Source organism: Somniosus microcephalus, chromosome 2 (assembly GCF_052327205.1).
Source record: "Somniosus microcephalus isolate GS21.2 chromosome 2, FLI_Smic_1.0, whole genome shotgun sequence".
Classification (NCBI taxonomy): domain Eukaryota; kingdom Metazoa; phylum Chordata; class Chondrichthyes; order Squaliformes; family Somniosidae; genus Somniosus; species Somniosus microcephalus.
The window spans coordinates 282,875,388-282,889,770 of NC_140988.1; the positions used below are offsets into that span (position 1 = coordinate 282,875,388).

General features: G+C 43.1%; 1 protein-coding gene across 1 annotated transcript in view; it reads right to left on the reverse strand.

Moving 5' to 3' along the window:
* The window catches only part of LOC147123425 (NAD(P) transhydrogenase, mitochondrial-like), a 285,712-nt gene that overhangs the window by 95,680 nt on the left and 175,649 nt on the right, over positions 1 to 14,383 (reverse strand). The window contains exons 12-14 of the mRNA XM_085972697.1: positions 9,943 to 10,088; positions 7,726 to 7,921; positions 6,739 to 6,972 (exon numbers count right to left, since the gene is read on the reverse strand). Of these exons, the coding sequence (XP_085828823.1) occupies positions 6,739 to 6,972; positions 7,726 to 7,921; positions 9,943 to 10,088 (576 nt within the window). The remainder of the gene's footprint in view (positions 1 to 6,738; positions 6,973 to 7,725; positions 7,922 to 9,942; positions 10,089 to 14,383) is intronic.

The following is a 14,383-nucleotide window of genomic DNA, read 5'->3' on the forward strand; positions in this document are numbered from 1 at the left end:
GTAATTGCAGGAGATATGCTGGCTACATTAAAACAGGTAGGACTGGAATCAAGCAAGAGAGGTGCCATAGAGGTATACCACAGAGGGAAGATAGTGGAGGAGGATGGGGTGGTCGACTATGTCGAACACCACAAGAAGTCAAGGAGAATAATGCAGCAAGATTGAAAAGATGTCATTGGTGGCTTCGATCTGGGCAGTCTCAGTGCTGTGGACAGGACACAAACCAGAGCTGGGTGGTGACAGTTGAAGATCTCAGAGAGGAAAGGAAATGAGAATGAGAGGAAGGAAGAAAAGAAAGAAAGCTTGTATTTTTTAGAATGCTTTATATCAGAAACAACTCAAAGTGCTCCTCATGCAATTAATTGCTTCCAAGCCATCGACTGTTATGCAGACACCATGGTAATTAACAGCTAGAATGGGATGGCAAAAAGGATAGTTGAGGTCAGGGCACTAGATTAGTTTCAGAAGTAGCTAGATGATGTTAAGATTTGAATTCAGGTTCCAGAGGCGAAGAGCCAGTGTCTGAATTCTCAAACATTAACCTTTCATCCATAATCAAAATAGGGCCTCAGCTTTTCACCATATATATTAATGACTTGGGTGAAGGAATAAAGGGGGAGAAATTCGGTGGAGGCCCAAACGGGGCGCCAAGCTCGCCATGGCGCCAGAATTAGCGCTGCGATCGGAGCAGTTGCGACCGCTGGAAATTCAGCTTGAGCGCTCCAAGAGGGACACGGGGCGCTGCTCGAGGCGCTCTGCGTCCCTTTTAGGGCGCAGAAACTGAATATCGCAGTGCAACGTGCCGCAGCGCCACACTGCGGTACTGCAGGCCTTCCTCCCATTCTTAAGGGGGAGGGGCCTGCACCAGCACGATCAGAGATCGCGAGTGCCGGCAAAAGAGCCCGGCACCGAGGAGAAGTGCCGGGCTCTCGGAAAACAGCCGGCACTGCCGCGGGGGGAGATCAGGAGGCCGGGGACGGAGGTGCTGGCAGGCTGCCGCTGAAAAAAACGGCCGCCCCGCACCTCCACCTTAATTTGCGCCACTCCCGCCACAGGTAGGCCCCGTGAACCGGGCGCGATTTGCGGCCAGAGTAGCGGAGGCGGTCGCAAACAAATATCGCGATCGGGGCGGTAGCGGGGCGCTGCGCACACTGATGACGTCATCGGTGGCAGCGCAGCGCAACAGGCTAACGCCACCATTAGCGCCCCAACTAAATATCGCGGGAGGTGTGGCCAGTGGCGCTAAAGCCACTGAGTGCCCTCTTTAGGCGCTAACTGGTGGCGCAGCCCACCGAATTTCTAGGCCAAAGAGTTTTATATCCAAGTTTGCAGATGACACTAAGTTAGGAGGCACACTAAGTTATGTGTATGGGAGATAGACAGACTACGTGAATGGACAAAACTAAAGCAGATGGAGTTCAATGTGGTGAAGTGTGAGGTCATCCACTTTGGGATCGAACAGGGTAGATACAGGGAAACTATTTTCTCTGGTAGGAGAATCCAGAACAAGAGAGCATAATCTTAAAATTAGATCAAGGTCATTTAGGAGTGAAATCAAGGAAGCACTTCTTCACACATAGGGCAGTGGAAATCTGGAATTCTCCCCAAAATGGCTGTGGACGCATGGTCAGTTGAAATTTTTAGACCGAGATTTTTGTTCGGTAAGGGTATCTAGGGATATGGAACAAAGGTGGGTAAACAGAGCTGAGGTACAGATCAGACATGATCTAACTAAATGGTAGAACAGTCTTGGGGGGTGTATGGTGGTTGGGGGGGGGGTGCGTGGGGTGGGGTGTGCGGGCGGTGCAATAGGCTACTCTGGTTCCTATGTAACCTATCTTTCATTTACAGATGCTGAGCGACCTGCTGTGCTTTTGCAGCACTATCTGCTTTTATTTCAGATTTTCAGCATTCATTTGTTTTTCTTTTTGTCAATATGATAAGGTAGTGGGGGAGGGGGGGGGGGAGTGCGCTTAGGGGGAAAAGAGTTAAAACACTAGCTTTTAAAACCATTTATAATTGTGATTTATTTCAAAACAAACATAAAAGATCTCTGCAGACTTTTATTGACAGACAACATGTCCCTATAAACTCTAGTATATTGCCATTTTAGTCTTTATTAGAGACGAGAAAAGGAAACAAAAAACAGACTTGTCCCTCTGAGAAAGTAACAGTCATATTTAACAATTCTGAAAGATAACTAATTCTGAATACTTTGTTACCTCTTCAGGCATACGTTTCTTCAAGTTAAAAACTTTCAAACACAACATTCAGGAGTAAGCACGGCCACTACATAAACAGTGTGCCGATTCAAAGAATTCAGACCCGCTAATCAAATTTCGGTAAGTAACTTAAACAACAGTTCAATCAGTATCTGAAGGAAAAATACAGGTTAACATTTGGGTGGAACCTTCTATCAGGACTAGTCAGTTAGTGTACGACCCTTAATGAGTTCTGATGAAGGGCCTTAAACCTATCTTTTTCCTTGACATGTCCATTTTCAGCTTTGGATTCACATTTGTCCTTTTCATCTCTGTTGCAGCAAGTGTTACATAGATCATTCTCTGAAAGTTGTGCGAAGCTGCTTTTAAAATTAGCTACTATTCTTTTTGATACTGGAGGCAAATCATTTAGCACAAGTTTGCCACTGTTTATACAGTAATGAGTGTGTTACTTTAATACATATTCTATTCAGGTGTGCAGTTCATAAATAATTAACAGCTTACACCACAGGAAGATTCTTCTTCAGAAAGAAATGAGGACCAGGTGGCACAGCTGACAAAACTAAAGTAAAGCTCTACACTTGTGAAAATCCATATTAACATCCCCGAGACAAGAGACAAAGGTCTCCTTTAAACTAATTATTGTCAAAAATCACAGGTCTCTCAGGTTACATATTCTTTGTTTACATGAGTGGGTGACAAACATACGCTGAATTGGGCATATAAGGTAGCAGTCTTAGCTTCCAAACTTAGAAACAAAACATCAATAGATAGATAGATGGAGTGAGGGGTGTGGGGGAAGAGAGAAGGACAGTGAAAAAAGGAAGAAAGAGTATGTCCGGGTGGGGCAGCAAATAGTTTAAAAGGATGTTAAAAACTACTCCCATTTCATTTTCTCTACCCAAGCAGAATGTACCAATGCCTTGTTGAGAAATATCTGCCAAAAATGTTTGTTGTGCAAACTGAGATTGGGAACCATGATGGTGACAACATATTGCACTCGTCAGTGACTCAACGTGTTGATGCTCATCACTTGCATCATCAGGCCACATGTAACAGAACAGCCTTCTGAGAAATGTCCATTTGTTATGAGCAAGAACATCAATGAGCTGCTAAACCTACAATTAAATGCCGCGACAGTAATCATTAGAACATACACATTTTGGCAGAATCATATTTGTGAAACAATCCAACCCAAGGGAATTCTTTTTTTCATGGATTAGTCACAAGTCTCTTTTTTCCTTCCCATATGTCTCCCCTGCTCTCCTGGACTCATACTGGGATATGGTTGCATCACAGCTCCCAGCCCGGTGATATCTGGACCAAGTGGCCATTCTTCAAGGGTGAGCCTAAGCTGAGTGGGCAAATTTAATCATGGATGGCATCACAGCAGAACCTGCTTACCTAATGACAGCACACGTACTACCCAGCAAGGGTTACTGGCTGTTTCCCAGCCCCCTCTCCCTTGCCCAAAGACACTGAGTAGAACAAAGGTGTCCTCACTGCTGTCCCAGCTAAGATCAGCTAACTCCACACAGAAGGGAATTTAACTGGGATCTTCCTTCTATGTATCATTCATTATCACACCAGTCTGAATCTAACTGTGCTGCCAGCAGTGTACAGCAGCTCTTACCCAAAGTTTAAGAGAGCTATTTAAACTCACCCCAAGTGTCTATAATCTACAGCTTGGAGCCAGTGTCTCTGAAAGAAGAAGAATCAAAATAACCACACCGGTAACATCAGCTTTCCTCTTGTAGGTTAATGGCCAAAACAGTTTTGCGGCATGTATCGACAGAGAGGTAAGTATTTATTGGCTAATGCTAAACAACAAATACTTTTAACACAGGAAATCATTCCCAAGTGTTTCACAGAGGATTAAAAAAAGGACACCAAGCCAAACGAGATATCAGGAGGGGTGACCAAAAGCTTGGTCAAAGAGGTGGGTTTTAAGGAGGGTCTTAAAGGAGGAGAGGGAGGTGAATGCGGAGAGGTTTAGGGAGGGAATTCCAGGGCATGAACCTTAGGCACCTGAAAGCATGTCTGCCAATGATGGGGCGAAGGGAGAGGGAAAGCACAGGAGGCCCAAGTCAGAGGAACAGAGTGTTCGGATGAGGGGAGCAGGGGGGAAGAGGTTACAGATAGGGAGGGAGGAGGTTACAGATAGGGAGGGAGGAGGTTACAGATAGGGAGGGATGAGGCCATAGAGCGATTTAAACACAAGGATGAGAATTTTAAATTTGAGGTGATGTGGCGCTGGCAGCCAATGTAAGTCAGTGAAGACAGGGGGTGAGGGGGGCGAATGGGACTTAGTGCGAGAAGGATACAGGCAGTAGAGCTTTGGATGAAATGAAGTATTACAGAGAGTAAAAGAAATATCTATATCTATATATTTGGAATGATTGAATAAGCAAATTCTCACTATTAATAAATCAACTGAAACGTGAAAGGGGAAGGTTAATCAGTTCAAGTTTTCCAATTTCATATAAATAAACTGGCAACAAGAGCAGGTCAGAGGTTAGGTATTCTGCGGCGAGTGTTTCACCTCCCCAAAAGCTTTCTACCATCTACAAGGCACAAGTCAGGAGTGTGATGGAATACTCTCCACTTGCCTGGATGAGTACAGCTCCAACAACATTCAAGAAGCTCAACACTATCCAGGACAAAGCAGCCCACTTGATTGGCAACTCATCCACCACCTTAAACATTCACTCCCTCCACCACCGGCGTACCATGGCTGCAGTGTGTACCATCTACAAGACTCGCAACTCGCCAAGGCTTCTTCGGCAGCACCTCCCAAACCCGCGACCTCTACCACCTAGAAGGACAAGGGCAGCAGGCGCATGGGAACACCACCACCTCCAAGTTCCCCTCAAAGTCACACACCATCCTGACTTGGAAATATATCGCTGTTCCTTCATCGTCGCTGGGTCAAAATCCTGGAACTTCCTCCCTAACAGCACTGTAGGAGTACCTTCACCACACGGACTGCAGTGGTTCAAAAAGGCGGCTCGCCACCAAGGGCAGTTAGGGATGGGCAATAAATGCTGCCCTTGCTAGCGACGCCCGCATCCCAGAAATGAATTTTTTTAAACGTGCTAATTATAGATCAGGTAACAACAGAAGTAAATAATCAAGTTATTTAATTTTAAATAAATACAGAAAGTATATTCCAAATATCTAACTGATGGAAGGGCAAAAATCAGTTCCAGACCTCACTAAATACTCGGCAGCAGCTACTGCCTGAGCTGTAAACAGCTTTCTATCTGACAGCAGTTGCCTGGGTGTTGCTGGGCTGCCCATGTCCTTGTCACACCTATCAGGGGCTCAACTTGTAGTTAAGTTCGTTACTCAGCAGTCTCTCCCACTCCGCACCACCCAGTGCTCACGGTAGAGGTACAGTAGTCATAGAAATTATAACAGTTTCAGCAGTTTCTTGCACAGGACTATGTTTGCGCAAAACCACTAGCATCCTAATGCACAGCAAGGCACCTGTGGACAGCACTGGGCAGCTGATCCAGCAATGTCTTGTAGAGCAACATGGTTGTACACAAGAACACGCTGGAGCTCGGTAACATGGAGTGGCATTTTCAAAACTGAGAAAGCTGTTCCAAAGTCAGGATACAAGTCAGAAATAAGCCCATAAAATGAGGACTGTTGAGAAATCTGCCCCTATGGGCGACATCATACAAATTCCAAATATTGCATTTGTTCGTGCATTTTGAGTTCAGGCATGTGGATTGACTTCGAACCAACACATTCTACTGTAGATCTTCCAACTATTCTTATTTTATTCCAATTTATCAATTTTAAATGCAGCAATTTTGCATTTCTTCAAAGCCTGCGATTTTAAAAGTCCACTATCTTGGTGTCACTCTCTGTTTTTGCACTTTCATGAGCATTTCAGTTCTACTGATATTACAATCACTGGAACCTAGATGTTGCCTTTCTTCTACTTCGCGTGCCACATATGGGGTCATTACTAAAAAAGTTAGATCCAGAATAGCCTATGCCCACGTTAGCTGTGACAAACTAAGGAATTAATCCTGCACTACCGCTTAGTTTGTCCCAGTGAGTGTCTCAGTAGTTGAAATTGTTCATGATTAACATTGTGATCATTTTAGAGGGATCCCTAATCTGTAAACACATTTTCCTGTCCATCCTCCTGTCCAGGGTGTCTGTAACAACAACCAATAATTATCTTCTATCCTTTACTATCCTTGACCTCAGACATATTCAGTTAACAACCCATAACATCCATCAGAGGAGTGGGGAAACAGGGTCTTTCATTCCCTCTATCTGGCCTGACTATAACCCTTGAACCCTAGAGGTGAAAGGACAGTGTTTTATTCTGCAGAGTCTCCAGGTCTGAATCATAATTACAATGATCAACCTTTATTTGAAATTCTGACTCCACTAAATAGCTTCTTCCTACATCAGTTGGTTTAATTTTCTTTCTAAAGCACAATCTGGTGGTTTTATTATTATATATTTAAAATGCAGACAACGCCAAACTCACCTTGTAATTTGCCGTAAGCGACAAGAGAGCCGCTGAATGTCACTCCACCTATGTAGGTGCCAAGGTAGGCTATGATCTTGGTCAAATTGGCCGCAGAGTCTGTAGCGAAGTGAGGATATTCCACCATGTACTCAGCCACACAGGTAAGCATGGCAGCTAAACCGACCAGACTGTGGAAGGCAGCGACCAGCTGGGGGAGGTCAGAGATCTGGATATGCCTGGCAATTCCCAGCCCTGCAGAAAATTTTAGAAATAAATTAAATTTACAACTACAGCCTACCAAAATAAGCAGTTTGGATAAGCACAAGCTCCATTGTAGGGTATATCAATAATTTTCCCCCTCCATTCACTCTTTGTGCCTTACATTGCTGTGATAAATAAGCTACTTCACTCGAAAAGACATGTTTTTTTTGTCCAAACCATGAGGAAGTCATTGTGAGGCTGCCCTTGTCCATTCATGAATCAAAGTGTCTATTATAATTTCAATAACTTTTGTATTCACTTAAGGAAGTAGATAGTTTTTAGCAACAACCACCATCACCACAAACATTTTTATAGCATCTTCAACATAACAGAACATTCCAAGGCACTTCACATAGGGGAAAGATGGACCAAGTAACAGAGGATTTAGGAGAGCTGGCTGAAGTTTGGGCACCGGGAAGATTTTAAACTTTACTTTTCATTTTAGTTAAGCGTAAAAATGTCAGGAGATGTAGGAGGAAAGGATAAAGGTATCAAGGAGCTACAACAGATCATATCTGGTTAGAGTCAGTAAAACAAAAACACAATGACAGAGTGAAGATGAGGACAGTGTTCACCACTGCTCACTTGTTGCTGTACATCATGCGTGTGGTAGGGCTTGTGTGTCCTTTCCCTCTTTCTCGATTCTCCAAATAACTTTATTTATTTAAAAGGTACTTCATTTTAAAGTAGGAAGAGAAAAAAAATCCTTCCTTGTCTGCCCTACCCAGACATGCAAATACTCACCAATAGTGCCACCAACAGCCATCACACCAGACATCTGAGCCAACAGTTCAGGAGAAGGTTTAAGGCCTCCGAGTGTAGCAGCAATGCCTCCAGCCACACCAATCATTCCCAAAGCATTGCCAAGATGAGCAGTTTTTACAGTGGATAGTCCAACCAAAGCTCCAACACAGCACAGGCCTGATCCAAGATACATCATCTGATGAATAATAATACACATCATCAATGCAATTTATAATGTCAGGTAGAGAAAGATTTGCATTCATATAGCACCTTTCATATCCTCAGAATGCCCCAAAGCATTTCACTGCCAAAGAAGTAGTTTTGAAGTGTAGTCCCTGCTGTTTTGTAGCCAAACACTTCACAATATGTGCACAGCAGGGTCCCACAAACAACAAGAACACCAAATACTCTTACAATACAAAATAAGATCAGGTTGTTTCCAAGACTATTGTACTACTATATAACACTTCATAAAAAGTATTAGCTTCAGGGTCTTCCAAGTAAAACTATTAAAGAACTACAGTTAAGTTATAAAATAATTTTCCTCAATGTCAATGCATTAATTAGATCTATTAGTGTACAGGAATAGAACCAACACACCCTCATCCCCCCACCCCCCACACACCCCCACCCCACATACTTGAGCAAATCAGGAATAAAAAATTTAAATCGGGTTTTCAAGCAGCTGTATCATTTTTCCGTGCATTTTAGTGCCGCATGTTTCTCCTGCATTTCGGCATTTTACTTCAGAGCGAATGTAAATACCAGCGCAAGTACAAACTCAACCCAGAGCTCAAACAGGAACCAGGAATAAGCGAACAATGGAATTAAGACCGTAAGGTCGGGAATATGACAACACTATGTGACTTAATTTTCTCTTCGATAGATAACACAGCCCTGAAGCTACTGGTTAATTGTGGTGAATCTGTTTTCTCTTTGCTACATTGATAAAATATGGCAGTACTGCATTTTCTCTCTCCTTTGTTTCCTAAAACATGAAGGACTATGGTTTCAGCCTATTATGATTCTTTGTGCATGCGTAAATATATATAACTTCACATATCCTTTGCTGCACACTTAAACACATGTAACGCAGGTGGGAACTAGGTGATGCTAAAGAATGACAAATCCCCAGGACCAGATGGTTTCCATCCCAGGGTTTTAAAGGGAGTAGGTGAGCACATTGCAGATGCCCTAACTATAATCTTCCAAAGTTCTCTCGATTCAGGAACCGTGCCTTTAGATTGGAAAATTGCACATGTCACTTCGCTATTTAAGAAAGGTGAGAGAGGGAAACCAGGGAATTATAGACTATTTAGCCTAACATCTGTTGTCAGGAAATTACTAGAGGCTATAATTAAGGAGAGGGTGACTGAACACCTTGAAAATTTTCAGCTGATCAGAGAGAGCCAGCATGGATTTGTGAAAGGAAGGTCATGCCTGACGAACCTGATTGAATTTTTTAAAGAGGTGACTAAAGTAGTGGACAGGGGAATGTCTATGGATGTTATTTATATGGACCTCCAGAAGTCATTTGATAAAGTCCCTCATAGAGACTGTTAACTAAAGTTGATGCTCATGAAATTGAGGGCAAATTGTTGACCTGGTTAGGAAATTGGCTGAGCGGGAGGAGACAGAGAGTAGGGTTAATTAGCAGGTACGCTAATTGGTAGGATGCGACTAGTGGCGTCCCACAGGGATCTGTGTTAGGGCCTCAACTATTCACCGTATTTATTAACAACTTAGATGATGGGATAGAGAGCCACATATTTAAGTTTGCGGATGACACAAAGATAGGCGGCACTGTAAACAGTGTAGGTGGAAGCATAAAATTACAAAGGGATATTAATAGATTAAGTGAATGAGCAAAACTGTGGCAAATGAATTTCAATATAGACAAGTGTGAGGTCATCCACTTTGGACCTAAAAGGATAGATCAAAATACTGTCTAAATGATGAAAAGCTCAAAACACTGGAGGTCCATGTACATAAATCATTAAGAAGGGTCATCAACCTGTAACGTTAACTTTGTTTCGCTCTCCACAGATGCTGCCTGACCTGCTGAATATTTCTAGCACTTTCTGTTTTTATTTAAGTGTTCCATTACTTGGTACTAACATCTCTCACCTTCAAGAGTACAAGATACAGGTTAAAAAAGTTAATAAAAAAGATAAGGAAGCTTAAAACTTGCAGATTCAATTCACAGAAGTGTCTCACCTGTTCAATAGAATAATCATTGTTCAGTGCAAGTGCGTAACCTCCAATAAAAGCCCCACCGGGCAGCAGATACAGATAGTTATGCTCTGGGGGATCAGTGGGTCGTTTAAACATATCCAACATCTTCTTAGTGACTAAGAAACCACCTGAAAACCACCAAAGAACTGAAATCATCAGGCTGTTCAATAGATTCATGCCCTCCTGTTTCCAGGTTATAAACACAATTGGAAGTACTGGGAAGGAACTGCAAGATACAACATTTAAAGCCTTTTCTGGAGAAACTTTTTCTCTAAAGCTCAATATTTTGGGCATTAGAAACTTCAGTTACAGAGAAAAAACTGGCAATTCAAAAAAATTCAGAAATCCTTTTGAGCGATTTGTGGAAACCCGGTGGCCAGATGCCCAATCACATTGTGATTTACACTCAATAAAAATGGAGTCTATTGCGTGTCACACAGCATGACACCTTTAACATTGAAAAGGCCCATCATGAAACCACCTACAAAAGAAACAGCTTTTGCAGGTGATTATAAAGAGTTTCAATAAAATGTGCGCCCCCAGATACCGAATTTAAAACATTTTGAAAAATAATGTATCACAAGTTTTATGCCTGCACATACTTACTGTCCTCACCACGTGACGTCCTATTGTCACATTTCTAAACATAGAATCATAGAAGATAGGAGCAGGAGTAGGCCATTCGGCCCCTCGAGCCTGTTCCGCCATTTAATGAGATCATGGCTGATCATCCAAATTCAGTACCCTGTCCCTGCCTTCTCCCCATATCCCTTGATCCCTTTAGCCTTAAGAAATATATCTAACTCCTTCTTGAATATATTTAATGAATTGGCCTCAACTGCCTTCTGTGGTAGAGAATTCCACAGGTTCACCACTCTCTGGGTGAAGAAATTCCTCCTCATCTCAGTCCTAAATGGCTTACCCCTTATCCTTAGACTGTGACCCCTGGTTCAGGAATCCCCCGCCATCGGGAACATCCTTCCTGCATCTAGTCTGTCTAGTCCTGTTAGAATTTTATAAGTTTCAATGCGATCCCCTCTCATTCTCCTAAACTCTAGCGAATATAAGACTAATCGACCCAATCTCTCTTCATATGTCATTCCTGCCATCCCAGGTATCAGTCTGGTGAATCTTCGCTGCATTCCCCCCATGGCAAGAACATCCTTCCTCAGATAAGGCGACCAAAACTGCACACAATACTCAAGGTGTGGACTCACCAAGGCCCTGTACAAGTGCAGCAAGACATCCTTGCTCCTGTACTTGAATCCTCTCGCTATGAAGGCCAACATACCATTTGCCTTCTTAACCGCCTGCTGCACCTGCATGCTTACCTTCAGCGACTGGTGCACAAGGACACCCAGGTCTCGTTGCACTTCCCCTTTTCCCAATCTATTGCCGTTCAGATAATAATCTGTCTTTCTGTTTTTGCCACCAAAGTGGATAACCTCGCATTTATCCACATTATATTGCATCTGCCATGCATCTGCCCAATCGCCCAACCTGTCCAAATCATACTGGAGTTTCTCTGCATCCTCCTCACAGCACACATGCCCACCCAGCTTTGTGTCATCTGCAAATTTGGAGATATTACATCTAATTCCCTTGTCTAGATCATTAATATATATTGTGAATAGCTGGGGTCCTAGCACTGATCCCTGCGGTACCCCACTAGTCACTGCCTGCCAGTCAGAAAAAGACCTGTTTATTCCAACTCTTTGCTTCCTGTCTGCCAACCAGTTCTCTATCTAAGTCAGTACCTTGCCCCCAATCCCATGTGCCTTATCTTTCACGCTAATCTCTTATGCGGGACCTTATCGAAAACCTTCTGAAAGTCCAAATACACCACATCCCTTATCTATTCTACCAGTTACATCCTCAAAAAATTCCAGTAGATTAGTCAAGCATGATTTACCTTTTGTAAATCCATGTTGACTTTGTCTGATCCTGTCACTGTTTTCCATGTGCTCTGATTTCTTTTATAATGGACTCTAGCATTTTCCCCACTACCGATGTCAGGCTTACCGGTCCATAATTCCCCGTTTTCTCTCTACCACCTTTTTTAAATAGTGGGGTAACATTAGCTACCTTCCAATCCATGGGAACTGTTCCAGAGTCTATAAAATTTTGGAAGATGACCAGCAACGCATCTACTGTTTCTAGGGCCACTTCCTTAAGTACCCTAGGATGTAGATTATCAGGCCCTGGGGATTTATCGGCCTTCAATCCTGTCAATTTCCCTAACACCATTTCCCTACAAATACTGATTTCATTCAATTCCTCCCTCTTATTAGACCCTATGTTCCCTGACATCTCTGGGAGGTTATTTGTGTCCTCCTTTGTGAAGATAGAACCAAAGTATATATTTAATTGGTCAACCATTTCTTTTTTCCCCATTATAAATTCCCCTGATTCTGACTGCAAGGGACCTACGCTTGACTTCACCAATCTTTGTCTCTTCACATATCTATAAAAGCTTTTACAGTCAGTTTTTATGTTCCCTGCAAGTTTAGTCTCATATTCTATTTTCCGCCTCTTAATTAATCCCTTTGTCCTCCTTTGCTGAATCCTAAACTGCTCCCAATCCTCAGGTTTGCTGCTTTTTCTGGCCAATTTATATGTCCTCTCCTTGGATCTTTTGCTATCACTAATTTCCCTTGCTAGCCACAGTTGAGTCACCTTTTTTGTTTTATTTTTATGCCAAACAGGGATTAATTAAGAAGGGGAAAATTGAATATGAGAGTAAGCTTGCAGGGAACATAAAAACTGACTGTAAAAGCTTTTATAGATATGTGAAGAGAAAAAGATTGGTGAAGTCAAGCGTAGGTCGCTTGCAGTCAGAATCAGGGGAATTTATAATGGGGAACAAAGAAATGGCAGACCAATTAAATTCATATTTTGGTTCTGTATTCACAAAGGAGGACACAAATAACCTCCCAGAGATGTCGGGAACATATGGTCTGATGAAAGGGGGGAACTGAAAGAAATCAGTATTTGTAGGGAAATGGTGTTAGGGAAATTGATGGGATTGAAGGCCGATAAATCCCCAGGGCCTGATCATCTACATCCTAGGGTACTTAAGGAAGTGGCCCTAGAAATAGCTGATGTATTCCTGATCATCTTCCAACATTCGATGGAATCTGGAACAGTACCCATGGATTGGAGGGTAGCTAATGTTACCCCACTATTCAAAAAAGGTGGTAGAGAGAAAACGGGAAATTACAGACCGGTAAGCCTGACATCGGCAGTGGGGAAAATGCTAGAGTCCATTATAAAAGATGTAATAGCAGAGCACTTGGAAAACAGTGACAGGATCGGACAAAGTCAACATGGATTTACAAAAGGTAAATCGTGCTTGACTAATCTACTGGAATTTTTTGAGGATGTAACTGGTAAAATAGATAAGGGAGAACCAGTGGATGTGGTGCATTTGGACTTTCAGAAGGCTTTTGATAAGGTCCCACATAAGAGATTAGCGTGTAAAGTTAAGGCACATGGGATTGGCGGCAAGGTATTGACTTGGATAGAGAACTGGTTGGCAGACAGAAAGCAAAGAGTTGCAATAAACGGGTCTTTTTCCGAGTGGTAGGCAGTGACTAGTGGGGAACCGCAGGGATCGGTCCTTGGACCCCAGCTATTCACAATATATATTAATGATCTAGACAAGGGAACTAGATGTAATATCTCCAAATTTGCAGACGACACAAAGCTGGGTGGGCGTGTGTGCTGTGAGGAGGATGCCAAGAAACTCCAGGATGATTTGGACAGGTTGGGTGATTGGGCAAAAGCATGGCAGATGCAATATAACGTGGATAAATGTGAGGTTATCCACTTTGGTGGCAAAAACAGGAAGGCAGATTATTATCTGATTGGGAGAAGGAGAAGTGCAACGAGACCTGGGTGTCCTTGTGCACCAGTCGCTGAAGGTAAGCCTGCAGGTGCAGCAGGTGGTTAAGAAGGCAAATGGTATGTTGGCCTTCGTAGCGAGAGGGCTTGAGTACAGGAACAAGGATGTCTTGCTGCAGTTGTACAGGGCCTTGGTGAGACCACATCTTGAGTATTGTGTGCAGTTTTGGTCGCCTTATCTGAGGAAGGATGTTCTTGCCATGGAAGGAGTTCAGCGAAGATTCACCAGGCTGATACCTGGGATGGCAGGAATGACGTATGAGGAGAGATTGGGACGATTGGGCTTGTACTCGCTGGAGTTTAGAAGAATCAGAGGGGATCTCATTGAAACTTATAAAATTCTGACAGGACTGGACAGACTAGATGCAGGAAGGATGTTCTCGATGTTTGGGGAGTCCAGAACCAGGGGTCACAGTCTAAGGATAAGGGGTAGGCCATTTAGGACAGAAATGAGGAGGAATTTCTTCACCCAGAGAGTGGTGAACCTATGGAATTCTCTACCACAGAAGGCAGTAGAAGC